General features: G+C 40.8%; 2 protein-coding genes across 8 annotated transcripts in view; one reads left to right on the top strand and one right to left on the bottom strand.

Annotated features, from left to right (window-relative positions):
• Positions 1-17875, bottom strand: part of DAZL (deleted in azoospermia like) — a 100860-nt gene extending 82985 nt beyond the window's left edge. Inside the window, exons 1-2 of the mRNA XM_064505457.1 lie at positions 17834-17875; positions 17141-17230 (exon numbers count right to left, since the gene is read on the bottom strand). Coding sequence (XP_064361527.1) covers positions 17141-17230; positions 17834-17875 — 132 coding nt within the window. The remainder of the gene's footprint in view (positions 1-17140; positions 17231-17833) is intronic.
• Positions 12590-27301, top strand: part of PLCL2 (phospholipase C like 2) — a 118591-nt gene continuing 103879 nt past the window's right edge. For 5 of the 7 annotated variants that reach the window (XM_064506227.1, XM_064506230.1, XM_064506232.1 and 2 more), the window contains exons 1-2: positions 19347-19672; positions 20478-21035. In XM_064506227.1, coding sequence (XP_064362297.1) covers positions 20697-21035 — 339 coding nt within the window. In that variant the 5' untranslated portion in view covers positions 19347-19672; positions 20478-20696. Of the gene's footprint in view, positions 12717-18927; positions 19156-19346; positions 19673-20477; positions 21036-27301 lie in introns of those variants that run through there. The other 2 variants (XM_026103790.2, XM_064506229.1) reach the window with 2 other exon arrangements.

Below are 27301 nucleotides of genomic sequence, written 5' to 3'. Positions count from 1 at the left end.
TAGGAGGGAGATTTCTTGTGACTGCTTTGTCCTTAGACTGCCCCCCAAAGCAAGAACAGAGGTTCAGCAGTTCACTAGCAAAATATTTGTTCGCATTGCTTATTAAAAAAGCTTTTATATTTACATAACTGTAACTCAACATCATGTTAACATCATCAGGGTACATAGTACAGTAAATGTTAATATGTTTTAACTAAACTCCAGATAATCCTAATCTAATTAATAAAATGTGTTGATGGTTTCTACAATATTTGGCATCAGGTTCTTGCTGGTTTGCTCAGGCTTCTCCCAGCCCTTGTTGTCTGGATCAGGCTGCTGGTATTTCTCCTTGAAATACAGCTTGCTGCAGTGACTGCATTAGCTTACTGTGATAGCTAAGATTCTCCATTTCTTGATGCCATGATTCCAAAAAAGCATCTTGAAATTTTCATCACCCTGTAATGAAATAAAAAAGATCCTAAATAGACTATATTTAAAAGGCTTGAGACATACTACTGGAATTCGGGCTTCCAGCTGTGTTGTAACCTGCTGGAGTAAGAGAAGGAACTGCCACATGTCTTTATGAAGACAATATATTAGATTTCTCTAACATGAAAATGCAAATTCTGAGCAGACTGCCCTTCCACATGGGCCCTGCTCCTCCCTAGTGCCTTCTGCTAAGCCTTGATCTTGCTCCTCCGACTGGAATTCATCCTTCCTTTGAATGTTGGTGTTATTCTCACGCCTGAATTCGTTCTCTGCCTCTGCTCTGCTGCTCCACTCTCTCTGCCTCTTGTCCTGCCCCAGTGAAGAGGCCAGCCACTGTGGCATTTAGTGAAGCACAGCAATTACACAGGGTGTGTTGCTCCATTCCTTTACCTCTGATTCCTGTCTCTCACTACAGCATGGCACTGCGTGGTGCCAGAGTCCCTGAGGGATGCGAGACATGGAATAATCAAGCGCAAACCTCTCCCTGCGGCTGCTGGCAACTGAAACATCTCAGTCAGCAGTGTTGGCCCTGCTGTCCCTGGGGTGGGCTGGCTGTGGCAGGGACGGCCTCGGCCTCGGCGCATCTGTGCCGCAGATGCAGAAGCAGAGCGCCAGCAGTGCTGGGTGCTTCAGGGAGTGGGCTCGCAGCGGACGTAGCGAGCAGGGCACAGGGGGCTGCTTTTTCAGAAGCACTGAAGGAGCAGTGTGTCATCCTCCATTCGGAGCAATTTATCCTAAAAACGGAATGCGGGGGTGGAAGGGGGGGTAAGGGAAGAAAGGGAGGAAGAACACTACTTAACTAGAAAGAAAGAGGTTGCCTTTTTTCCCTCCCTTTGCCTTGCCTGTTCTTTCTTCTTCTCAGCATAATGCCATGCAGCACTGCTGCTGCTGCTGCCCTCCTGAGGCCTCTCTCTGCCTCCCGCCTGTTGGCCTCCAGAGTTGTGGCTTCCCTGCTCAGCACCAGGAGCTTTGGGGAAGCCAGCGAGGCCTCAGGGGCGTTCGCTGGCAGTGATCAGCCCCACGGGCTCCCGCTGCCAGCTGTAGCCCTGCCTGGCCTCTCTGGCTCCTTGCTCCCATGAGTGTTTGGTGAGGCCAGCAAAATAAAGATGCTGCAGAGCTGTCGGGCAGGAAAATCTGCACAAGTGTTGCCAGCACGGTTGCTCTTCTGCTCAGCTAGGAAACCCTGCCCAGTATGTATAAATTAGTCACGATTGGGATCTTCACATTTCCTTCAATATAGCAGAAAGCTAGATTATAACAAGTAGTTGAAGGATTGTCATTCTATTGATGTGACTGCAGTGTTCAAACCACCCCCTCTATTAGTCCCCTAGGAAAAGACATTAATCTACAAGCAAACCTCTAAATGACTGTAAGCTTTCTCTCTGCCCCAAACTCCCAGAAAATGTCCTCTGTTTCTCCTTCTCATTGGTGCTCAAGGCTATCGACACTCATGAATGGCATCTTTCTTCTCGAGACCTGAAAAAGGAGTAGAGAACCTCGAACTGCAGGAGGAGCAGAGATGGACAGCGGACAAGACAGGATGATGAAGCTGGTAGTTATGTTAGAGATATTAAAGCCAGGAGAGACTGGTGTGAACTGTAGGAGAAGGACTGGTATGTATGGTTGGAAGAATCACTGTGAGAGATAGTTTGAGTCCAAGATAAATTGTGTCAGTAGGAATTGTGAGGCACCATAATTAACTTCAGGCTGAAAGGGCCAGAATAATTTATGGGACTGAGAAGATACGGGGCTGAGAAGCATACAGTTAATTAATGTTGAGATGCAGGAGCCACTGATTCAGAGGGTGAGGGATCCAGATTTAGCCAGTTGGAGTTTAGGGAAAAAAATGAGTCTTTTGTACTACTACAGAGAACTCTGTGCAAGTACATGTAATTCATGAGAGTTATAGAACGTTTGTCATTGCTGTTACAAAATGTTGCCTGTTTTGAAATGCTAATGGCATCTTGCATCACTGGGCCAAATTCAGCTTCGGTTGCACTAGTATACTCGTATAAATTCATCAGGACTGCTCAGATGAAAGACCAAAATATAGCCAATTGACATTTTAATTTCTGAAATCATGTTGAATAGCAGTCATTGACAGCATGTTAAAAGCATCTATTTTGCAGTCATTAAATCGGTATTTTTCTAGGCCATAGAAAACATGAAAAATCCTAGTATCTGGCTGTGAAATTGCTTGCACCCATTTCACACTGATGTAAAACTAATGAAGCCAGGAAAGTTACTGCAGAATTACACTGATAGAGGGGAAATATTCTCTACAGAGTCATATTATGCAAAATCAAATGTAAAGGAAACTCTCTTGTATAATCTTCCAGGTAAATCGGAAAGACATTTTAATCCCTACTCCCTGAATTTAAATGGCAAGAGGAACTATTTACAGTTGAAAAGAGAAGCATCCATACTTTCCCATGTCAAAGCTAGCTGAGCCCACTGGCTCTAGGACCGCGTGCAGTTCATCTATCAAACGCTATTGCAGAAACAGGAAGAGCATGCAAAGCGCTGGCCAGGGAAATGGCAGTGCGCTCCCAGGCCTATCCACTGCTGCTCTCAAATGCTCTCGGGGAGGAGCTGCCTAGGACCTGTCTTCTCGGGCAGCATATGGTTTGCTAAACTTTTTTTGCAACTGCAGGACGGCACGCTTCCAGGTAGCTTTCAGTCCCTGCCAGAATTTTAAAGAAATGTTAACAAAGTTTACACTTTTCAGTTTTGACAGTCTCTAAAAATTACCTATTTAAACCCCCTCTCCCTCACTGACAACACACAATCTAGCTACTCCTCCAGTTGAGAAGTGCAACAGCACTTGCTTCATTCTCATCTGCAGGCCTCAGAGGAGGGAAATGCTGCCGGCAGCCTCCCCCTGCCTCTGCCACACCAGCGTGGGCCTCGCCAGGTCGCCGGCTAATTGAGCTCACAGCGTGCAGGCGCCTGCACCAGCCTTGACCGAGGCATGGGCCCAAATTCAGGGCCCCAGATCTACCTGGGGGAGGGGAATGTGGCACAGCAGAGGGACTGGGATTTTAATAATTCAGGAGCTTTTGTATTGTTCAGTCTTTCCTTAAAAAAAAAAAAATTAAAGTGAAGGGGAATTTTTTGAAAGGAGATCCATTGGTAATATAGCATGGACAGGAGAAGCATGCTTGCATGACTAGGGTTGAGTTTTGATAGCCAGCTCTGTTTAAAGATAAGGAGCGGTCCCTCATGAATAGATCAGATGTTTTCCTGCATCCTCTTTTCCCCTGAATAAACACATCTCTGCTGCCAGAGCAACCAAGTCTGATCGTTATGGTGTGGGGCAGGCTGATGAAAGGCATGGGAAGCGCCTCGCTCCCTGCACTCAGCAAAGGCAGATAATGAGACTTGGGGGAGATGCTGTTAGTGGAATAGTACAACACGCCAGGGGGTGTTCAGATGAAATGTAAAGAGCAATGTTTTTGCAAGGTTACAGAAAGAAGTCGCAGCAAGAGTGCTTTGTTTCAGAATGGACATCTGGCAAATATTGATCGAAATTGTATTTAGCATGGAATGGAAAGTACAGGTTGTGACATAAGCAGTCACTAGTTTTTTAGACTGTCGATCCTTTCAGTGGCTATTGATTGGGTTTGAGGCTATAGCCCAATCTATTTTGCCATTTAGCTTAGCTTAAAATAATTGGATTGCAAGTTGTGTGTCTGTGTATGTGAAAAGGGACTCAATATGCAAATATTGTTTCTTATCACTGGCAACATATAAAAATTTAATACTCATTTTTGAGTGTGTGCTTCTCCCCTATTATTTAGTAGTTCTACCCAAATATAACTGTGATAAAGAAGATAAAAAGTGCTGCGGGGGAGCCCAGATGCCACCATCTCCCCTCTGCTGCCTGACTTGAACTTTTTTCTCAAAAAATTTTTACTGCTATGAAAAAAGTCTATGGTTAGAGGGAATACATAAGGGATCTAGCTGATTTTTATAGACTTATACTCTTCACTCACTCTCATCCCATCTGATTTAATTGTTTGCTTTCTTCTGCAGAGGAAAGATACTCTTGTCTGCTCTTTGGGGATTTTATATAATATTCAGTACAGACTCTTCAGTGTACTGGATTTTACAAAGTATAAAACAAGCTGATGACATTTTTTGTTCTGTTAAATGAAGCTATACATGGGAAAGGATTGGTATACAAGAAATAGCAGTTGACTACAAGCCGTGTCATGCCTTGAGGTGTCAGTTCTTGTGATTGCTATTTTGTTTCAGTGCAGACTGGAGTCTTTTTTCACCAAGGCGTAATGTTCCCACTACAGGCTATAACCAGCTACTGCTCCAGCCGTTCTGCAAATAAATTAATGCAGTTTTTTTATGTGGTCCCTCCTGCTAGAGCAAGAAAACTCAGAAGTGGAGTATTTATTGTACAGACTCAAAACTCATCCATACTGACCTTCGGAGTAAATAAAGTGCCAAATGTATGTATTGGGCAATGCTATTTATATTATCTAGTCAAGCTGGGAATGCATCAGTATGCTGTAGTGTTCTTCCCCAGATCCAAGAAAGCAAACCACAGGTCTTCCTTCTACTGCTATCTAGCAAGTAGCTGTATTCCACTTTTACATCAATAGCAGTAGGGGGTGGAACAATTTCTTCCCAGGTGTCAGATATATATTCTGACACACATGTCTGTCCTGAAGGTGCTGATTCAAATCATTCCGGGAACAGATTTTTATCAAGACTGAAAACATTACTCTTCTACAGTCTTACATCCAAAATAGAGCACATAAAGTATAATGAAATGAAAGCCACTGTATAATTTAAATTAAAAGCTTCATATAAAATGATGCAACATGACTACTGCAGAATCAAAACTAGGCTATGGAGTATTCTGAGATTTGAAAGCCCAGCACTAGCAGTTTCAAGATAAATTTGTGTAACACACCTGAGAGAGCTATTCATTGGATACCACCTTTCTTTGGAGGCTGAACTGCGTACCTTTTTAGTAATTAATAATTAGGAATTAATACTTCAGTACATCAGTACTTCAGTGTATTTTGGTAGGATTACGTGGAATATTTGCTTATAGTTAAAGTATTCCATTCTATTTTGGAAGTGAAAAAACCTGCGAAAGCCTTCAACTTCTCTTAAAGTCACATAAAGATGAGTTTGACCTACAATGTGAAATGTGAAACTGAATCACAACTACACAAAAGGACGAAGAGCTGCTTTGGTCAAGATCTAAAATCAGACTTTTCTTGAACGAAACTTGATTCCAGAAGAAGGGCTGCAAAGCATCTCTCCCTTCCAATGATGGTTTGGGTTAAGAGAAGGTGTGTTTTTCCCTGGGATTTGGGCCCATCTTTAATAACAGGTATTAAGCAAAGATTCTTGCACAGACTGCTGAACTTTCTTGACTGTTTCATTGACATCAAACTAGCAAACAAAACAGGAAAAAAGAGCTTTATCATCCAGCATTTTAGTCTTCAAAACACTGAAAAGTACTTTAACTTGATGTAAGTAGCTGCTGCGTTAGTTTGGCCTTGATTGTAAGCTAAGCCAGTTATGCAACTGGCTGTAGAACGTAAAAGGCTGTGAATTATCTGAAATAACAACTGAAGCAGCTTTCTTCTGCAGTGTGGTTTCTGTTACTCCTACAAGTTCACTTTGGATGGGAGTTCCTCTATTAGAGAAAGTTTGCTCAGTCTCTGCATTTCTACGAAGAAAAAAATCAGCATTTTAAGTGTTTAAATGTTTAAATGTTTTCTGGATGTTAGCTATTTATCTATCACACAAGACAGTACTTTAGGACATTTTTATTTTCTTTGAAAAACTCTGCAAAATTGAAGTATAATGTCAGTTATTGCTGGTTGTGCATGCCGAGCAATATTGTTCTGTTGCCTGGTAACCGGTGAGAGGGAGGCACTTTGGAGACACTGACAGAAAAAGAGAAAGAGAAAGCTTGACTACACACACTTGAGCAGAAGACTTTTAAAACTGGTGTTTGTTTCAGGTAGGTTTGAAGAGGTGCTTTTTCATAAAAATCCACAACGAGTTATTTTCATGTATTAGAATTTCATAATCAAGCTTATTTTTTCAAACTGTGTTTAAAATTTGCATACCTTAGAAATAAGAATGTTCACTTTTCTTAATATACATTCTTAAAGAATGTATATAAGATGTGCTCTTCTTAGAATAATGTAGTAATAGTGTTGTAACAAAATAAATATGCAGAGGTATTTTGAACTGATACTCTTAAAACTTAACATCTTGATGAAGATCAAGAATGTATTTTTCAACGCTCAAATGGGTTGACTGTTTCTGGATTACTGAAGTGCTATGTCTTGTGATAAAAAATTAAACAACAGATTTGCTGAGTTAAACAAACAAGCAAGGAAGAATACTAGAGAAACGTATTTTAGCAGGAATTCGGTCTGCACATAGCTTCCTGTTTTATATGCAACAGAAAGCATAAAATTAAGGCAGGACAGATTAGTTCATATGAAAGGTGAACCAGTTTAACCTTTGGCCAAACTCAGGCAAACTGCTCGTGAAGTTTTTAACCAGCGTGGTTAACATATTTTTCTCTGACGTTTCTCTGACTTCCTGATCCTGACCAATGTCAGAAGCAGAAAGCCTTTGTGCACGGTCTTTCTAACTGTACAGCAAGCAGGAAGTACTGAACTCTTGCTAGACACCTTATTGCTGCAAAAGTTACAACATTGTTTTGAGGAGCAGAAAAGTTCATGTAGTTCAAATGCAAATTGAGATTGTCTTCAAATTTCAAGGTGTTATTCTGAATTGAACTGAATTCAATTTTTTTTCCTGTGAGCTAATTAAACCCAGAAGCTTTGTAAACTTTGTTGGTTTTACTTGCAGAGTAATGTTTTACCTGGTGCTGACTAACAGATAGACTATGAGAAAGGAGTGACATGTCTTTAGATGCTGATCATTTCATTGATTATTGTGTACAAGAAAAATTAAGTTCAGAGATCAACTGCTTAGTAATAACCTTCTGTGGAGTTCAGCTGATGGCGGAGTTCGTGTGCAGTATGGTGCATGCATGAAGATGATACCCATCATATCAGTGCATTAGATTCTCACTTTTCCAGAACAATTTGAATATCATAAAAATGTAAGTACACAAGCACTAGAAAATTCTTAATTAGGATCTTACTAAATAGTATTTCTTGTTTACTTATATAGGTAATGCATAAATAGAAGGGCCAAAACTGAATTTTGCTGTAATAGAAAGTCTTGGAATTTTTGCCAAAATCATTAGTATAAGTTATTTGACGGAAGTCTGGAAGAGGCTGAAAGAAGAGCACAGACTGAAATGGTGCTGTTGTTATGACTCTATAATTGTGTCCCTTGTTAACAAATTAATTCCTCCTAGCAGAGTCAGCTCTTAACCCAGCATATCATAATGGAAGCAAGCAGTGCTGGAGATGTTTGTAAGGGCCAGATATGGCTAGACTTTCCAAGCAGGCCTCATAAAAAGTGTATCCTTCCTCCCTTCTGTGCCTGGTACATCATAGAAAGAACTGGTAACTGACCACAAAACCTTACTTTTTGTGAATTTCTCTTCATGACCTTACATAGGAAAAATATACCAGTAATGAGGGTAGACAGGCATCCTGAGGAAGAAGAATAAGAAGTAAATCTTAGCTATGTCTCACATTAAATAGTTGACTTAAAATGTTATAGCGTAAAAAAGCAACATTCAGCTGCCACACTGCAAGACAGCTTACAATAAGCCAACTAACATAGCGCCGAGGTATCTTGATGTTCTTTTTCAAGAAGCTAGCAAGTTAGGTGTCTGGCCATTTGCCATGTTTTAAAAAATGCTCCCTTGATAAGATGTGTTGGGCTATGCAAGAACTAGCCTTGCTGCAAGTGCTTGCCTGAATGCAAGCTAGGGATTTTATGCTCCTCCATTGTGTGGGGGTGACAGAGGCTTAGCTATGCACAGTGGGGCAGGTTTGGGGTTACTCTCAAGCACTAGTACTTCATATATTTTCAATTTGAGCACCCCACAACACTACAGAAATAAACAATGCCAATTAGAAAAATCTTACGCATATAAGAAGTACTCTCACACCATTTTCATGGGGTTGGACTGAAATTCGATACAGTAAGTGTTCATCGAATATAAACTTGGATACTTCAAATCATTTGAAAAGCAGTTATTAATGCATAAAGCATTTGTGCATAGAGTATGATCTCATGGAGTGTTCAATCATTCAAAGTGCTGAATATTCTGGGTTCATCAAACAGAATACTTATGGACAGATTTAGCTTTATACAAATAAGTAGTCCAGTTGACCTCAGTGAGGCCACTCATGGGCTTATATGTCAACATGTATCTAAGTGTTTTTCTGGATTAGGGCCAGAACATTCTGTTTTTTGTAAAACAAGGCCCTGAAGTCCTGTTGCAAATGGCTGTAGTTTGCAAGAGTCCCAGAAAAGTGAAACAAAATAAAACAGGGCAGTACCAAATTCTGTCATACTTTGTTCATTTGTTTGAGGAGTGTAGTTTATAGCTAATGGTTGGCATTACTTCAGAGAAGACTGTTACTATCCAGAGGACAGCAATACCAGGGAATGGGAAGGAAACATTATTAGGTATTGAAAACATGAAATAGGCCTGGAAAGTGGAGAGAATTCAATTGAGATGATAAGTACTGTGTTAGCAACTCAGAGCTTTGTGGGTCTTCAGCACTCATCTTGCTTGTTGGAGACTGTTTTGTGCATTACTGCTTCTAGAGTCCCAGTGGTGAAGTGGGGGTTGTATAGAAATGAACGTAGCTTCAAAATCAGCTTGCCTGAAGGATGCAGTAGACTCCTGATCTTTAGTGCTGCTGCCGTCTAAATGAAGGGTCCCAAGTCCATGGGCTGCACTCCGCAGGCTTCAGCATACCTGATTGCTCTTTGGTCACATACAAAAATGGAAAAACCTGAATACATGTGATCCTCTACTTACATTGATCAAAGTGAATATAACATAAGCCCAAGCATGTCACTGTGAATCAAGCAGAATTCCTTTCAGGGTAGCTAACGTGGCTGCTGTCTTGCAGGACAGATACTCAGTTGGTGTAACCAATATAACTTCATCCTCATGTATGTGGATGGAGAATCTTTAACTTTTGTGTTGAGTTTCTGAACTGCTGTCTTTTTACAGGAGAAAAAAAATCCTGTACGTAATTTTTTTTAGTCGCTAGCATGATAAAGAGTACCCTGAGACCCCCAGGTAACAGCATGACATACAGATATTTAGAAAATTTCTGCAAGTTTTAATTAAGTCATAGCTCAAAGGATGTAAAATACGTAATGCCAAGCTGCTCCCCAGCACTTTTTGCCCCTCTGAGACTAAATGTTCTCCCTTTTGTAGTATACAGACCTTCTGCCAGTCTGACAACTGAGGAACATATATATCACCTTATCTAGCAGTACTCCTTTAGGCTAAGGTAAGGCACAAGGGAAGCCATAACCTATTTATGGTATGTGTTTGAAAGAAAAAGAGCTCTGTATATAGAATAGTATATTTTAATTACTTGGGCAGAATTGTAATGTTCAAACTGTTGGATTAAAGTGTAAAATCAAGATGAAAGCTTTGCTTTCCCTGGCAGATATTTCAGAGAAATTTGTTGCTAGTGAACTGGAAGGCCAGTCCTTTATCTACAAGGATAAGAGAGAATTACTATGCATTTGTATATCTTATGTTACTACTGTTTAAATTTAAAAATATATTAGGTAATTTAAGGAAAAACAGCTGACATGAAACAGTCTTAATGCCTTAGGATAAAGATTTTTGCTGAATTCATTTTGGGTTCCCACTGGATTTGTCCTTCACATATTAAAATCTTAAATTGATTACAAAAAATAGAAATTCAAGTAAAGTACCCATTTATGAAACCTATTGTTTTTCTGGCCACTTTTTCTCCTTTTTTTGGTGGGGGGTATCTCATGTTTATAGTCACAGCCAGTATTATATATATTTGTGAGGTGTTTCCCATGTTACATATTGGGGAACAATGCTGTATATCGTTTTTCAGCTTTATGTGGTCTTTTCAGATAATTTGTCTGAGCTGCAAACATCAATTTCATCTGCTCCATGTAACTTCATCTATTTTTTCCAGGGTACAACCTTGTATTTTATTGGGAAAAAAACAAAGGAAACTCACCAGAGAATGTAGAAACAAAAGAAACAGTCATGAACATGTGTGTGTGTGCATAATCCTCATCCAGAGGCCATGCTGATAAACAATGTGAAACAAAGCATTATTAATAATTCAACGAGCTAGATAGAAAAAAAATGGCAAAGAAACTGGTTTTTTCCTGTTGAACAATATTTCAAAACGTTTAAGAGGTACCTCCTTGATTGATCAGAAGTGATGAATAAGATTGGCAGAATTGAAAGTTGAGATGATTGGTCAGAAAAAGAGCTGAACTTTCCTAAGAAGTTGGGATAAACACACTTGTATTTCCAAACACCTAGGGAGCCTTTGTGAGACTTTAGAGGACATGAAGTTCAGTAAATCAGTCCCTGATTTTCATTGCCTATCTTATGTTAAAATGCTGTACTTAATGAAGATTAATCCAGATAATTTTCCTTTCATTGGCACCATCACCCTTTGCACCTGTACAGAATCATTTATGTAAAATGACTAGTGTTATTGCAGTGCCTCTTATTTGAGACTTCAGATAAGCTTAAAGTGTATGAGGTGCCTTAAAATAATTAAAACAAATTAAAATACAAAGATGCAGGCTGATAGAAATCAGTGAAGCCCACTGATGTACGCTGACTGCTCCTTTGGACACACATAGTGCTTCACTGCTCTTTGTCCTAAATTCCTCCCAGCCACACACATATGCACCAGAAGATATTTTTCCAGAGATGATGATCCAGTATTTAGAAAGGGGGACAGGTTTTTTGGAGGTCCTGGATCAATTTTCAATAGATAGACAATTCCTAAATCACCCAGAGAATGTCTATGTGGTCTTTTGCAAGCAGATGCAAGCTCACACTGTTTGCATTCCAAGCCTGGCTACATGCCAACTCTGAACTGGAAGCTGGCATATATTTCTACAATGTCTGTGGTAGTGCGCCTCAGTCTTGACTGGGGCCTTTAGTCTTTTCTGTGACTCAGATACAAATAGCATTAACTAATTCAAGAACGATTAAAATCAGTAAATCTGATGTTACTCCTCATAAAATAAAATTTTCTGGTCTGTTTCTTGCACTTAAGAAAAAAATAGAAATTTTAAATGCAGCAAAGGCCTAACATCCTTCTTCCCCAGAAAGTGACCTTATTAAGCACTTAAATTACTGATAACAAAAAGTCAAGAAGCCTGTATTTAGAAGTCACTGCTTCTGCCAGACAACATGCATATGAAAATGTATGAATGTTAGCAATGTAGTCTGAAGGAGAAAATCCCTTCTTCAGCCTCCTCATTGTATTTGAAGATACCTAACTCTTGCATTCACAATCATTTCATGAGATCAGTCTAGTTTTCTTCTTCTCCTATACAGTTACACTCCTTACATTTAAGTAAATACTTTGAATTTCATTGTAAAAATGTGTCTCAAGGCATTCTTTACAATAACACATTTTTCTTCCATCCAATCAACTTCCTGATTTTTTTTCTGTCTATTTCCATCTTCTCCTCAGTTTTCCAATTCCAACAGTTAAGAGTTCTACTTCTCTTTCTCCTACCATGGCTTTCCATTTACCAGTTCCAGCTTGGCTTTATCTCTCTCTCCAATTCCTATTTGCCCTTTACCTCACAGTTCATTCCTTTCTTTTTCCCTATCTCTCACCCATGTAGTGCCAGGGAATATGATGATAATACCACTGCAGCTTGTGATAAATAAATGTTAATATTTTTCATTGTTCATGTCCTTTTGTCCTGTGTTTTCCCTTTTCATTAACTTTGTCATCAATCCACTTCCCCTATATACTATTCTCCTAACTTTTCTAGGATTTCTTCCTTCCATCCATCCTTGGAGAGTGATTTAGAATTTAAAATTTAGTAGTTTTTTATCTTGGATGGACAAATAAGCAATTTGTACAATGAGTTGAAGCGAAGGGAAATGTGTAGATCCTCTCTTCCCGTTCATCCCCTAACAGAAAGGAGGAGCTGGCTGGGAGAATGAAGGATGGACTCACTTTTTTCTGTATGGAAAGGAGGAGTTAGAGGACTGTCAGCTGGAACGACTTTGCTTTCCCAACCTTCTGATACATTTACCAGCAGGAAAAAAGGTAAGAGAACTAGATATTCTTCAAGTAGCGCTCAGTCTTATTATTGTTCCACTTCAGATTACCCCTCCTGGTGACTCTTCTTCTAGTACTTTGCCATAGCAAAGAACAGAAGTGGGGAATTTCCCTACTGCTTTTTGGCAGAAGGAAAGCGGTGTTTTCCCTTTACTTCAGTTGCTGTTTACTCAGAAAACGAATTTCCAGTACATTAACAAGAATTTCTTCTGTGGCGTAGTGGTGTTGGTTCAGTATTGCCATCTCTCAGATGCAGTGAGATTTTATATATATATGTATATGTTTACCTGATAAATCCAGCAAACACTGTAAAAGTTACATTAACAGTCAGGACTGATTTTCACAGATGTTTTATGCAAAATGTAAGTGTTTCACAGAAATCAAGAGCATTTTCTGCCTACTGCACTGCTATCAGTTTGTGGTAATTGTACCACAGATGCTTAAAATGCCTGAGTAACATAGTGGTTGAGGTCTTCTGACCAGATGTTTCAGCCATAATGCTATTTCTAGTAAAGAAGTTTTGAATATGTATGTGAAAGCATCTATAAATACTGTAACTTATTAGCATTTTTATAGCTAAAAATAAAGGAAACTAATACAACTGTTGATTTGTGCGCAGAAGTTGAAAGATGAAGTAACAAGTTAAATAGTGGAATTGATTTCAGTTAAGACCTGTGCTGATTATTGCAGCATACCCAAGCCTGTCGTCCCTATGGGCAAGATATGACGTGAACTCTAAGAATGTAAGCAATCTCATAGAAATTAATGGCATTAAGAAACTGTACTACAAATTTTAGTACAGGGCACCGTCTCACTGACTGTCATGCTACTATCATTTTACTAATCTCCATGTCAAACAGCAAAAGACACTATGTTCCATCATATTTTAGTACCTTTCTTTTGAAGTGTTTCAAACAGTTTGTGCTCTGTGATTTTCCCACATCATTAAATGAAAATGCATTTTGATCTTAGGGTGTGACGAGTTTAATAAACTTCTGTTTTACCTCTTTTGTAGGCATATACTAAGCATACTATATTCTTGTAATTCAGAAAAGTTACTAGGCTAAAGTGAACAATGTGGATTTTGACTGTCATTCATTAAAAGAAGTTCATTCCTCTTTTATACATATCTTTTCCTCTTTCTGTGGTATTGTGTGTCAGCTTTCTAACAGGATAAATGGACACCAGCATATAGTTAACTGTTTATCAGCAGATGTGTGTATGTCTTAACTTTCCTATTATGTCTTCAAAGTAAAGGTGTTAAGTACTGTAATTCCTACTAAGCATGTGTAGACCCAGTGTTTACTATCATGGACATGATAAAATGAAGAAAATTTTAGAAGGAACTCATCTGACAAAAATCAACTCACTTTATTTACCTACTCTCCTATAAGAGATGTGATTTTCTTCAAAGCAGTGACAGTGTTTAATATTCTACTGTGAGGAGAATTTGCAAAGCATATCATCCTGAATTTACAAACTGAAAGCTTTATGTTTTTTTCTGTGTAAGAATTTAATGAAAGATGTTGATCAGTATTAACATTTTGGCAAGTTTGCAAGAGCAAAGTTTAAGTTTTAAGAAGTTATAAAAGCTTATCATGGGCAATTTTTATTTGCATGTTCTTGCAATAGTAAAGCTAGATTCCTCAAATTACAAAAATAGATGACTTAGGAAATGCTTTATGTTCCAGAAGTCAAATGCCTCTGTATATATCCAGTAGTTACTAACAAATGTAAGGAGGGACAACATGAAATCCAATCCTTTGCAGAATTTTGGCTCTCAGCCAATTATGTAACTGTAACTTCTCCTTAGAGGGCAGAGTACAACATGAGGAGATAGCAAACACTGCTTGGCTGCTCCTTTTAATGATGCATCAGAAACACATCAAGAACAGGTTTATTGTTGCAGTCTCAGTTTAAATGCTCAAGATGCAAGTCTTATTCAGGGTGTCTGTCTTACTGAGTAGAAGAAAATACAAATTTTGCTCCATTGAAAATATAAATTTTGCTCCATAAAAGCCTTACCCAGTATAACCTCAGATATTAGTGTTACAAAATTCTAAAGTTTTTCTGAAATGTGATATTAAAATCAAACAAAAACACTTGATTTTCAGCCTTTTGAGAGTGGCAAACAAACAATATGCTATTAAAATACGATAAACTCACATTCCTTGTTCAGATAACTTAAGGATTTCAAACACAGTTACTCAAAATTAATGCCTAGGTCAAGACTTTCAAAAGAGACTTAATTTTTCGTGTTCAAACTAAGGCCTTGAGGGAGTCTGATTTCCAGAAAGTCCTTTACATCTGCTCTTTAAACTTGCCATTAAAGTGTCTAGTTCAATATTTTAAAAGGCAGGGATAAAATATAATTATTCAATTTTGAAAAATCTTGACCTTTCAGTAGTACTTTTAAGCATCAAAATAAATAGTCTGATTTTCAAAACAATGTGACCTAAAGCTACATTGCAACCATCTAACCACGAGGTATGATAGTCTAATAACAGCCAGTTTAGAGAACTTTCTAATGATCCTTATGTGGAAAATAACCCCTCCTAGATTCAAAAATCTGTAAGGGAAGTGTTAAACTCTATTAATCCTCAACTGTCAAATTTAGTAGGCTGTTAGCCAAACTAATCGGCATGATAGGTAGGATAGATAGTAAACATTCCTTAGGCTGCAATTAATAGGCTAAAAACAGTTGATCTGCTTAATAAAAGAAAAAAAGACCATATTTACTTCTAGTACAATGAACTTTCCAAAATTATAAACATAGTTAATTTCAAGTACAAAATGTTAACAAATATTTTCCAGTAAGCAAATCTGTCAATTTAGCCTATGTTTGCCTATCTGCGTTTTTGCTGTCTTTAGTACACATTCATTCATATTCCCCCACTTGTACAGTGTGCTCTTTTTATGTGCGTGTAACACACACCTGCACTTTACAGATGTTGTATACAACAATACATTATTTATAGCTAAGCTTTGCTTTGGATTAATTATGAATTAGGTTCTGACTTTAATGGGACTACTTAAACATGTATACTTAATTATAAACAAGTATAATAAACAAGTATGTGCAAGACTGTGACCTGAAAAATCAAGTGAAGCAATTTAAAAAATTATCACTGGATTTGTAGAGATCCTTGTAATAATGAAAAAACATACTGCAAGCAGAGATGACAGTAAAGTCACATTTAAACAAGATAATTGCTAATAAGAGTTCTTCATGTTTGGAATAACAAAAATAGTTAGGATATTAGTAATAATCTGGTATTTGGTTTATCTAAATACTGGTCATTTAATTACTGGTTAGGGGTTTAAACATACTCTGTTTCTTGGCAGGTTTTTACTACCACACTATTTGAATTAGAAAAGTTCAATGGGTAATATTAGCTTAACTGTGGAACTCTGGTATTTAACAGGATTTTATGAAAAATAGCTAATGTGTGCACATGACAGCAAGTTCTCATGGTTAAATATTGTCACAAGGTATCTTACCATTCCATTATAATCCTTAGTTAATTTAACAATTAAACAAATAAAGTCTGCTAAGGCCACTGTTGAATAATAATAATGAGAAAGTTTCTTCACCCAAAGATCTCAAAAAAATTGTGGCAAAGTATATAGTTACATTATATAACACAAAATGCTTTGGAAATCTGAGCTCACTAGAATAAATAAGGTGTTTATAGACTAGTCCAGTTTTGGTGGCCATTTCTGACAGTTTGGTTTATAAGGAATTCTTCATTTTGTAAATGGAAATAGTTTTTAACTTAATTCAAAATGCCCCTGAATAAACACTTTAGTAAAGTAAGGGCATTTGGTAAAACAGAATGGGGCAATAATAAAAATCAGGGAATGAAGAGTCATGGAAGAAATCTCAGAACTGGTGAAAAAATCATTTGCTACCGCCATCAGCCTGCACAGCCTTTCTAGTTTAGTATCTGATACCCACGTCTTTATCAGTACTTAAGCATCTATGGGGCAGAATAAGCATAATGCCAGTACTATTATACTGACTTGCAGATTTAAGATGAGGTTTGGAAGTTTTATCAGTCCTTTTGTATGAAATCATCACTTTTATGGCCAGAAGGCTTTAGGAGACATGTATCTACAGCTTTCCACTCAAAAAAGTCCGACAATGTCCTTAACTAAAGAACTGCCAAGGCTAAAGTTAACTGACTTTTTTTGTTCGGTGGAGTTATCCTGTTTCTGTACAGGTTGGACAGATAAGTAGAGCGGGAAATAGAAGCTTTATTTTTTTCCTTGAGAAAGGATTGTTCACATCTCGCTAAAGGCCTGAAAATTGGTGGCTTAGTAACGTGCATCTTAAGTAGCTAAATGGCTGAAAACGTGTATCTTCTTCCTCACAATGCTCTGTGACAGATGATTCTAATAACATTTTTTACCTGTTGCTTGTAAATCTTATCCTCCAGAAGAAATGGTGATGATGCTAATGACAAAGAATCTCCAGCAGGGATGGTTTGTGATGTGTACACCTGCAGGTACAATACCAGAAGTTCATTTAACAGTGAAGACCCTTTTCCCACTTAAATGGTCAGGCAAAAGCAGATATTCAGAGGAGGACAAATGGTAAAATGACTGTCTCTCTAGCTCATCACAAACATAAACTTTGGCTATTTCAGATCTTAAGTTTAATATCACTGTCCTTTACAGTTTATAGTTCAGATCCTGCAAATGTTTACATTTTCATTCACTTTAGCAATGTTAATAATTTGATTACAGTTAGGCACCATATGCACGCGTGATGTAGCCGTGCCAGGTTCTGGACTTCCTTGACCTTGACTGACCCTGATAAATGATACTGAGTAAGTAATATCCTATAAATAGGATCATATGTTCCTCCAAGCTGGATCGTACTTCATGGTCCCTCTTCCTATGGTGACAAACAACACTGTCAGGACTTGTAGGCGATATATTGCCTTCAAGTCATGGACGGGAGATTAATGATTTATAGTATGTAATTATTAAGCACCTTAAGCAGATTTGTTCTTTGGGAGTGGTGAGGCACTCCCATGATACAAAACACAGCCCAAGGAAAGGAAAGTGAGTCTCTGTATCCTAGTAGTTAGCCCTCTCACCTCAGGGGTGTTTGGTCCCTTCCTTGCTGCCAAGACCGTCATTTAGTAACACTCATGAACAGATTACCACTCAACTGCAGTCACATTCCCACTTCTTTCTGGCCCAGTGTCTCTTGAATTCCCTTTTACAGTGCGTGTGGCACAGCCTCTGTGGGAAAATGCTCTCACCAAAAATACCCTGTGAGTTGGTGGCTGTCTATTGGTAGCAGGGACATGTATTTGAGTCCCCTCAGCAAAAAAAGGAGATAGAAATGAGGGCTCTCACACCCCAAGTGGTCCTGGCACTGAACAGCTGCAGAAGGAGGCATCACAGTTACAGCTCCCGGGGCGTCAGACCAGAGGAGCGAGCGGCCCCTCGGCGCCCTGGAGGAGGAGGTGGAAGTGCTGTGGGCCGCGCGCTGAGACACTCCTCCTCCGCAGTCTTGGGAAGGGCCCTGGAGCCGGGGAACTGGGCTGAAAGCGGACTCATCTCCGCAGTGTTTCCACTGCGTGACTCCGTGCATCAGCACATCAAAGGGGGGTATTTATACCATCTTATTTTAAGCATCTAAGATAGATGTCTTATCCCTGATAGAGTCAGCGGTCTCCAGAGGGCAATGCGGAGAACCTAAATAAAAAGCGTAGTGCTTCCATTTTTGACTGTATTAAGCACTCCAGTTGAAAGCCTGGGGTCAGGCACTGTGCTGTCTTAGGTGTCTCCCTGATCCGCGCGGCTCTTCTGACTCCCGATTCTCTGATTCCCCCTTTTGCCCATGCCCTGAATATAGAGCCCTGCCATCTGACTCAGGTATCTGAATTTCACTCAGAGGGCCAACTGCTCAAACTGTGGTGTTTAATTTTCCTTTATTCAATCTAACCGCAAAACATGAAGCTACTGCAAAATCCAACCGGATCTGGAGATAGACGATACACACACGCAACTCCTTATACTGTTCCCCCCACACAAGCTGGCCTCTGCGTGTCTTACAGCCACATTTTGGGGGCAAACAAGCGCACCAGACACCCGCGAATCGCCTCCGCCGCGGGCCGAGGCGCGAGGCGCCGGCCCCGCCCCTTCCCCCTGCCGCGGCGCGCGGGAACGGCCGTTGGGCCCCCGCCCGCCCCCGCGACCGCCGTTACCGCCTCCCGCCGCGGAGCCGCTGCCGGGCCGCCCGGGGCGGACGGCTGAGGTGCGCGGCGTGGGGCGCCTGGCGCCCCGCGGGGAGGGACGAGCAGGACTTGCCGCGCGCTTCAAGCGAGCCGCGTTGAGCCGCGGTGCGCCTGGCAAGCAGCAGTGCCGCTCTGAGCGGAGGGGGGACCCCTCAAAGCCCCCCAGGAAGGGGGTGAGGCCGGGCGCAGGACTTTGGGTTGTTTTGTGTGTTTCAGTGCGGAGGCGCCACGCGTGTGGAGGAATTCACTGATAACGGCGGGGCGAAAGGAGGGCAGCGGGGAGCCCGCGGAGGGGCCGCCGCCGCCGCCGCCGGGGGGTGCTGGCGGCGGGGCCGCCCATCGGCGCGGGGCCGGCCGCGGTGATTGGCAGCGCGGGGCGGGGGGCGGCGAGCCCGGCGCGGTGGCGCTGCCTTCCCCGGAGAGTTTCCTCGCGGGGCGGCCGGGGCTGCCTCTTCCCTTAGCGCTGCCGGCGTTTTCCCCGCTGGGGCTGTTGCCGAGGGCTCGCCCGGGGAAGGCGGCGGCGGCGGCAGCGGCGCGGAGAGCGAGGGAAGCAGCCACATGAATCAGTTTCTCTCTGTATCCGGCTCCGGGCAGAGGCGGCCACCATAGCGGGGAGGAGGGGAGCGGGGGAGAAAGCGGCTATTGCGGTGGCGGCAGCAGGGGGGCTCCTCTTGTCACCCTGCCGCGGAGGTGGGTAGCGGGGCCGCGGCGTGCGGAGGGCAGGCGGGGGGGGGGGGAGCCGGCGGCTCGGGGGGCTGGGGGGGGTGGTGGCACCGCGGGTAGCGGCTCCGCAGGGCGGGAGAGCCGGGGCTGCCGCTGCGCGGGCCCTGGGTGTCGCCGGCGCGGGGGAAGGCGCTGTGGGGCGGCTGGGTGTCGGCGGCGAGAGGAGAAAAGTTGCCGGTGGCGGCGCGTGGGGCGGCCCGTGGCCTACTCGCGGCGGGGGGGCCGCGCGGGGTAACGGTCTCGCCGCGGCGGCCGCCGTGGCCTCGCTGCCTCGGGGCTTCCCGGCTGCTCATGGGATGGGTTCCCCGAGCCCCGCGGGGCCGGAGGGCTTTCGGGCGCGCTCGTCTTCAAGTTTTTTTTGTTGTTGCTGTTTCCCCCGTTCCCGCTTCTTTTCTCCGCCTTGGGAGTGGGGGTTTACTCTGAGCGAGGAGATACCGCCATCAGCATCTCTCCCGTGCTCCCGGTTGAGCAGCGCGGTTCCCCCTCGCCCTCCGCAGCTACCGGCGGGGCGGTGGGCAGCGCCGGGCAGCCCCGCCGCCCGCCCCGAGCGTGCCTGCGCGCCGCGGCCGAGCGCGAGGTGCGGCCAGCGGCGTCCTTCCCCGGAGCTGTCGGCTCGTGTGCCTCGTGCGGCGGCTCGCAGGCGCTTCATGCGGTGCCTCCCTCCCGCCTGGGAGTGTGTGTGTGGGGGGGAGCGCCGTGGTGTAACGCTCCCCCGCCCGCCCTGCCTCGTGTGAGAGCAGACTGTCACGTTTCATTTCTTTTCCATTCCCAGGTGCTGAAGGACTGGTGCTGACAGAAACAAAACTGAGACGTTTACCCACCTCCTGGAGCTGCGCGATTTCAGCTGTCAGATCTGTGGAGGGAGAGAGACTTTTGCTCAAAATCCCCCGATCGTAAATATACAGAAAGCGGAAGAAGAGCCACCACTAAGCAGCTGCAGGAGGAGGGGAGGGGGATAGCAATATTGTTTCTGCTCTAGTCAGAGAGGCTGATGGCGGAGTTTGGCAGCAGTGGCGGCACCGGCGCCGGGGGGCTCCCTTCCTCCCCAGGTCCAGTCCAAGGAAAGGTGGCCTTCAAGGCGGGAGATGGGGAAGGCGGAGGGGGAGGAGGAGGAGGAGGCGGCGGCGGAGGTGGCGGCGGCGGCAGATACCGCTTTGACAGTGCAGGCAGCCGGGTCTCTAATGGGGACTGTGCCCTAGTGGGAGCTGGCGAGGAGTCGGGATCAGCTCTTCCTGGAAGCCCAGAGAGCAGCAGTAAGGAGAAAGGATTTTCCACCATTCAGCAGCGAGATGGCAAACCCGGCATCCCCCGGAGGAGCAGCATAATTAAGGTAAGAGCATTTGCTCCTCCCCATCGGGGTCCTGGCTGTTTCTCTGTGACACAGGCAAAGAGATGTGTGAGAGAGGTTTGGCTCACAGAACCTTGTCTCAGGATCAAAGGATATGCTGTTTTTTTGTTGTCTTTTTATGTGGTGAGGGGACTTGATTTTTCCTTTGTCAAAGGTGGACAACAGTGGAAAGATGGCTATATACACATCCACACGTGGGGGTGGATGTTGTGTTTTAAGGGATGTTCAGATAGAACTAGAACGCTCTAATGTTCTTGGAGCATTGGAGGGGCGAGAGAACCTAAATGGCTTATTAAAAGACAACATGGGCATCAGCCTGGCACTGAAAGACATGGATTACACAATATCCTTATTATTTGGGATGCACCTGTGCAGAGCAATTTTGTTGCTTCATTGGCTTGTGTGTGTGACAGACACACAGCAGGTGATGAGAGGTTCAGGTTCTCATTGGACTGGGGGTGGGAGAAGATGGAATAGGAAGGTTTTTTCTTGTTAAAAGTGACAGCATGTTTAACAGGAGACTGTGTTGTACTTTACCTATAGAAACAATCTTTGTTTATGCTTACCTCTGCCTATTCTGGGTGTTAATGTTTCTAGATGAAAAGTTGAGGCAGAAAAATGGTAAAATGTACATCAGTGGAAAAAGGGATAGGAGTTTTTTTTTTTTAATACAATTATTTACACAAATACAGTTGTTCACTTTTCTTCAATCTTTGCTTTCTGAGAGCTGACACTTTGTCTTGTTTTTTTTTTTTATTTTTCCCAACTGCAGTGAAAAGGTTAGAGAACCTAGAAAAATGACTCCATTTGTATAGTGGCTATATTAACCTTAAATAAAGAGCAGCTTATCAAAGTACTTCAGAATTGAATTTAATCAAGAAGAGTAGCTAGATTTGTTGTCTTCTTAAATATCTGTATGCCTCTTAAATCAGATTGTGAAGTTCTGTTAGCTGGAAAATAGCAAAACGTGTGGAAATTGAAGGCCAGTTGTGTGTCTCAAGTTGTGTTACAGTCTCCCAGACCTTGGTTAGAGAACCAAGGGGAGTGCAAGGGCAGTCAGCGGTGGAACGCATTTGACAGCTTGCACCCACCCTTCCTGTTAGAGCAGTGACGCTGGGTGTGTGCGTTTATGTGTGTGTTAAAGAAATTATAACAATAGAAAAGAGGCAACTGAGCTTGGTGTTGGAATAATTTAATATTTACTGGATTTGCCAGTGTTTTTATATAAATCTTATTTCCTACCACTATTTAGCTATCAAGAACTGATTAATGTTCTACTTTGTGTTGTAGTTTGAATAATTATGACATGAGTTGAATAATCTGACAGTGGTGCTTTTGAAGTTATGTGGTCCATATTTATTTTATATATGAGTGTTTTAATACTTTTGGGAAAAAATACTTGTTTTCAGATATGCTGAATGCTCACTCTTCTGCCTACTTGCTTCAGCAGTGTTCACAGGTAGTTTGAGTCAGATTGTGTAGCAACATATTTTTTGATACGAAACCTTCTGGAAAACTTGGCGTGAATAGTAAAGCTTAATGTGCTTGTTACTGTCCGCTCTAGCAGAGCGAAGTCTATGAAGCAGAGTGGAAAAAGTAGCATGTAATCTATTTTTTGGAAATATTCCTGGAGTTTTAGTAACTTGCATGAATGATGTATAGCTGCTCTTACAGAGTATATGGAATAAACTCAGAGAACCTGTCTCTGCCATGCAAATACAGATTTCTTGTCTTTTATATTTCATTTAAAATAAAGGATTATGTTAGTGGATCTGTGAGATGCAAGTTCATGGAATATCTAATGTTTTAAAGGCTTTGCCTAAGGAATAATGTGTAGGCTCCTGAGTCACAAACAGAAAATTGACATTTGAATGTCAAGCTGTTCCAGTTGAGATTAAATTCCTTGAAAGTGCCTGTTTGTGCAGGAAAATTAAAATATTTTGTATTTTCTTTTGTTTTTAGTTGGTGCTTCTGTTGATTGTCTATTTTCAGGAGTCTCCCCTTTCCTTCTCAGAGTAGTTTCTTTTTATCCTTTTCTTTCTTATTTGCAGTCTCTGCTTTTCTCTCTTTTTTTGCTGTTTCCATTTTTTTGTTACTATTTTTATTTATTTTGTGCACCTGTATCATTCTGGGTTTTTCTTTCTTGTTCAGGAGGAGACTATATACTCTTTGAGATGAAAGTGTCATCTAAGAGAATGATACTCTTAAGGTGGTAAAGCCACTGTTACTGGAAATATTAATATGACCTTCATGTCATGTTTGTTTACTTTGACTTTTAGATCCTGATATATAAGCTATGCGCAGGCTGAAAGTATTAAAGATCGTACGCTTCACTTGTACCAATTTGTATAGAATAGCCTACTGCACAGTTTATCTTTGTTGAAGCAAATCTGAGGGCTAGGGAATGTATATGTGTTTGTTTTTGTTTCTTACCCTCAATATTTATGAAATTCAGTTTTTTTTCAGAGCAAAGAGTTAAGACATGTTACGTGTCTATGAGCTTTAGGCCATTCAGATAGCTAATTTGTGAACTAATTTATGTACCACTTATTTTTATAAAACAGATTTTTTGTCAGTATTTTGGTTTTCCATAATATTCCTCTTGGCATTACTAGCTATGGTTTCCTATAATACAATTTTCTATAATGATTCTTATAATATCCTATAAAATTAATTTATAGTGGGTCCATCTTGCAGCTCAAAGTGAATTTGAGCTTCCCATGAACTTTTTATCTTAGTTGCTCTAACAGTTGGCAGTGGGCTTTCCGCATCTATATGTGAGGGTTCCCCTCGATCTAAAAGGGAATTTGAAATGATAAGTCTCTGAGAATATTTGAAAGGCATGTAACTTATGGTGTCTAGGTTTCCTCAGAGCTGCTTGCTTCCAGGGATCTCCAGGAACAATACATGCTTATGGAACCTCACAGTTTGTCAACGCTGCAGACCTGGGCAAAAAGACATACAACTGTGTAAACATCTTTCTTTATTAGGAGAGGTGTCAGAGTAATAAAACAAGAAGAGACATACGTAGGAGAGACTGTAGTTATTTGGGAAGACAGCAATGAAATGTGAATGGTGTGGCTTGGCATTCTGAGAGTGCAATGTTCTTATCAACCTATGTCTGCAAGCAAAGTTCTGGGTTTTTTTGTATATAATAGTAGCAATCTCAGTGTCAATAAAACACTGCTTCTGGGCTGATAACTTAAACAAATTTGAATCTCCCTGTTTTAGTCCGTTTGTAAACTTATGCTTTCCTTCTAAAGTCGTGCACTTGCTGATCATTGCAGCTCTTTAAGTTCCAAAGTCTGTGAGGAGAGAGGAAACAAATTTATCAGGTAGATATTCTAGGGGATAATTTTCAGTGGAGCTTTTGCTTTTGAAATTGAATGTTCTTATGTTTGTGTCTTTCTACAGCTGGGAAGTCCTACAGCATATGCATCAGGTTCTTCTTTTTTCATAATAAAATGTTAGCATCTTTATCTTGTATGGCTTCTGTGGTGTCTAGTTCATGTTGTATACCTCTTTGTATCAGGTGTACAAAATATGAACTGTAGAGAATGTTACGCAGTATTCTCTACTGCTATGATTGTAATAAATCCTTTTCCTTGCTTTCATGGAAAATTCTAAAGCAATATTTTCAGTGGATCTAGGTCCTCTGCAGCCCTAAATTACCTTAGCCAAAATGATATGTTAGCAAGGCTTAGCAGAGATCTAGGAATTGATCATACACATTCAGTTTCCATCTATAAGTGTATAAGAGTAGGTTGCTGTAATCAGTTTAACATATATGAAATGACCTGACTTTCATCCAACTTTTATAATGAGAAAGAAAGTTGTATAGTCACACTGTTGGGGTGTGTGTGTGTACCGTATATACACAAATATAAATATCAAAAAGATGTATATATGTGTGTGTGTGTATATACACATACATTATATATATACTTGTTCCCCAGGGACTTTGCAATGTACCTGAGATTTTCAAGTAAACTTGATTGAGTGATAACAGGCTCAAAGGTGCTAAGGCTCCTAAATTCGAAGAAAATAGCCCCATAGAGGAAAGTGTGAGAAAATCAGCGTGTTCCTTCTTGCTCCACACCCTTTTCCCCTTGGAAACAAAAAGCTACAGTGTGAGCTTAGTTCTTCCAAGTTTGAGAAGATCCATATGGAAGAAGGGGATTGAGTGTCCTAACAGTGGAGGATTTTTTGCTCAGAGTACACATGTTAATTGACCCCAAAATATTCCACCAGAGAAGAAAGCATATCCATAGGAAACAAGGCAGTGATAGTTCAACTACCCCTACATCTTACTCTGGGCAGGCTTTCAGCTAGACAACTAAAGTGTAGATTTTTCTAAAGGAGCTGTTCCTGGATTTTTTGTTTGTTTCTTAGTTTCTTCTGGTTGATTTATTGTAGATAGAGCATCTCATCTTTTTTGTTTGTCATATAATGAGAGAGATCTGAACGGCTAACTGCAGCTTCATAAATCCTCAAGCTTTCCTTTATGGGATACTTGCTCTTTGATTTGTTGCACTCTCACCTAAATTATAGAAGTTTACAGGTACTTGTCATCATTTGTGTTCCTCCTCCTTCATTCTCTACTACTTATTCTGTAATGGATACCTAATTTTTTTAAATACAATATTTATTTTAAAACTTAATGTCATATTGTAGCTCTCCTTGCATCATATTTTCTGTCATACAAAATCTTAGCTATTTGCATGTAGTATTTTTCTATATATATGTATATATGCACACACACTATATATATAATAGATACATATACATATATATATATATAAGGCAATTTACTACTCGCTAACAGTGACATTGGACCAGGATGTGTTATGTCACAGCCACTGAGCGGATATGCTGTGCATTGCATTTGTTATATGATTTTTATTTACATTAGTAGTTTTTCCAGATTGCAGTAATAAGAAGGTTGTTTTGATGCAAGTAATTCTATTAAAAAAAAGCAACAGATGTTTATAGAAACTGATACACAGGGGTATTCACTTTACTGAAGTTCATGTAATTTATCTACCTTATCTACTATAGCCAGTGAAGAAAAAGTGTTTTATTTTTTTTTTCCCAAATATGACTTGGAGCAGAAATTTAATTTGGAAGAATTTAGATTCTCTGACTTCCTCTCTGGAAGAATTTATCTATTTCTAGTGACTGTGTAAAGAGGTCAGCTGGTGTGAGTAATAGCAACTCCTTTGCCACCATCACACCTCAATTCTTACAGTATCCTCAAAACATTATGTTCAGTCTGTTCAGTAATGAAAAATCAATTAATTGAATTTAACAAATTATTATGAACACCTGATGAGTCTTTTTTCCTTATGCTTATTATCAAGATTGATCAGAGATATAACTAATTGTTTAGGTGCTTTTTTTTTGGGGGGGGGGGTAGGAATTAGAGCAGTGATCTACCCATGGTTCACAGATAATGTATTGCTCACTAAACTTTGATGTTGCTTGCAATCATGGAAGATTAAAAAATTAAAGCTGAGGCTGACAGGAAGGGAAGATATTGATCATATCATTTCCCAGCTTTTGCTGGCCCAGGGTGATATGAACACAGGTTTTTATATTTTCTAAATGACAAAATTCTTTTAAATAAAACTTGTCAATTGCATAAACTTTAAGAGACAAATTGACTTAGAACTCCTATTATAATAGTAGTATATCGATTCTAAAATATTTTACTTTTCCCACAAATTTGGGATTGTGTTCAAAATTCAGAAATCTCAGTATAAGTAGACTAGCAGGTAGACTTCAGGGGAAGAAAGGTATGTAATAATTTATACAGAATGTGGAGAAGTGGAAAATGTGACTAAAAAGCAGTACTATGTGTGCATCAATGAATGATTAAAAATAAGGCTGGAAGAGACCTCAAGAGGTCAGTCTACTCTGCTCCACTGCTCTGTGACAGGATCAACTTTTTATATCTTCCAGTATGATGCTTTTGTGTTTCAGTCACCTTTTATATGTGATCCTTCTGGGCAGAAATGCTAGCTGATTATTCCTCTTTGTATATGGCAAGAGCAATCATCTACACAGAGTTTAAAAGCCTGCACTTGTTGTTAGTGACTTCATTCTAATTCTTTCGGATTGTATCTTCAATTTGTCAGGCTCTTTCTGATTTTAAACGTATCTTCCAACATGCATACAGGTCTTCCATCTTCCTGTCAACAGCAGATTTAAGTAAAGTTTCTTTTCCAATATACAGTGATACTTGATTT

Source organism: Dromaius novaehollandiae, chromosome 2, assembly GCF_036370855.1.
Source record: "Dromaius novaehollandiae isolate bDroNov1 chromosome 2, bDroNov1.hap1, whole genome shotgun sequence".
NCBI classification, from domain to species: domain Eukaryota; kingdom Metazoa; phylum Chordata; class Aves; order Casuariiformes; family Dromaiidae; genus Dromaius; species Dromaius novaehollandiae.
This window is presented reverse-complemented; position numbering and strand designations above follow the sequence as displayed.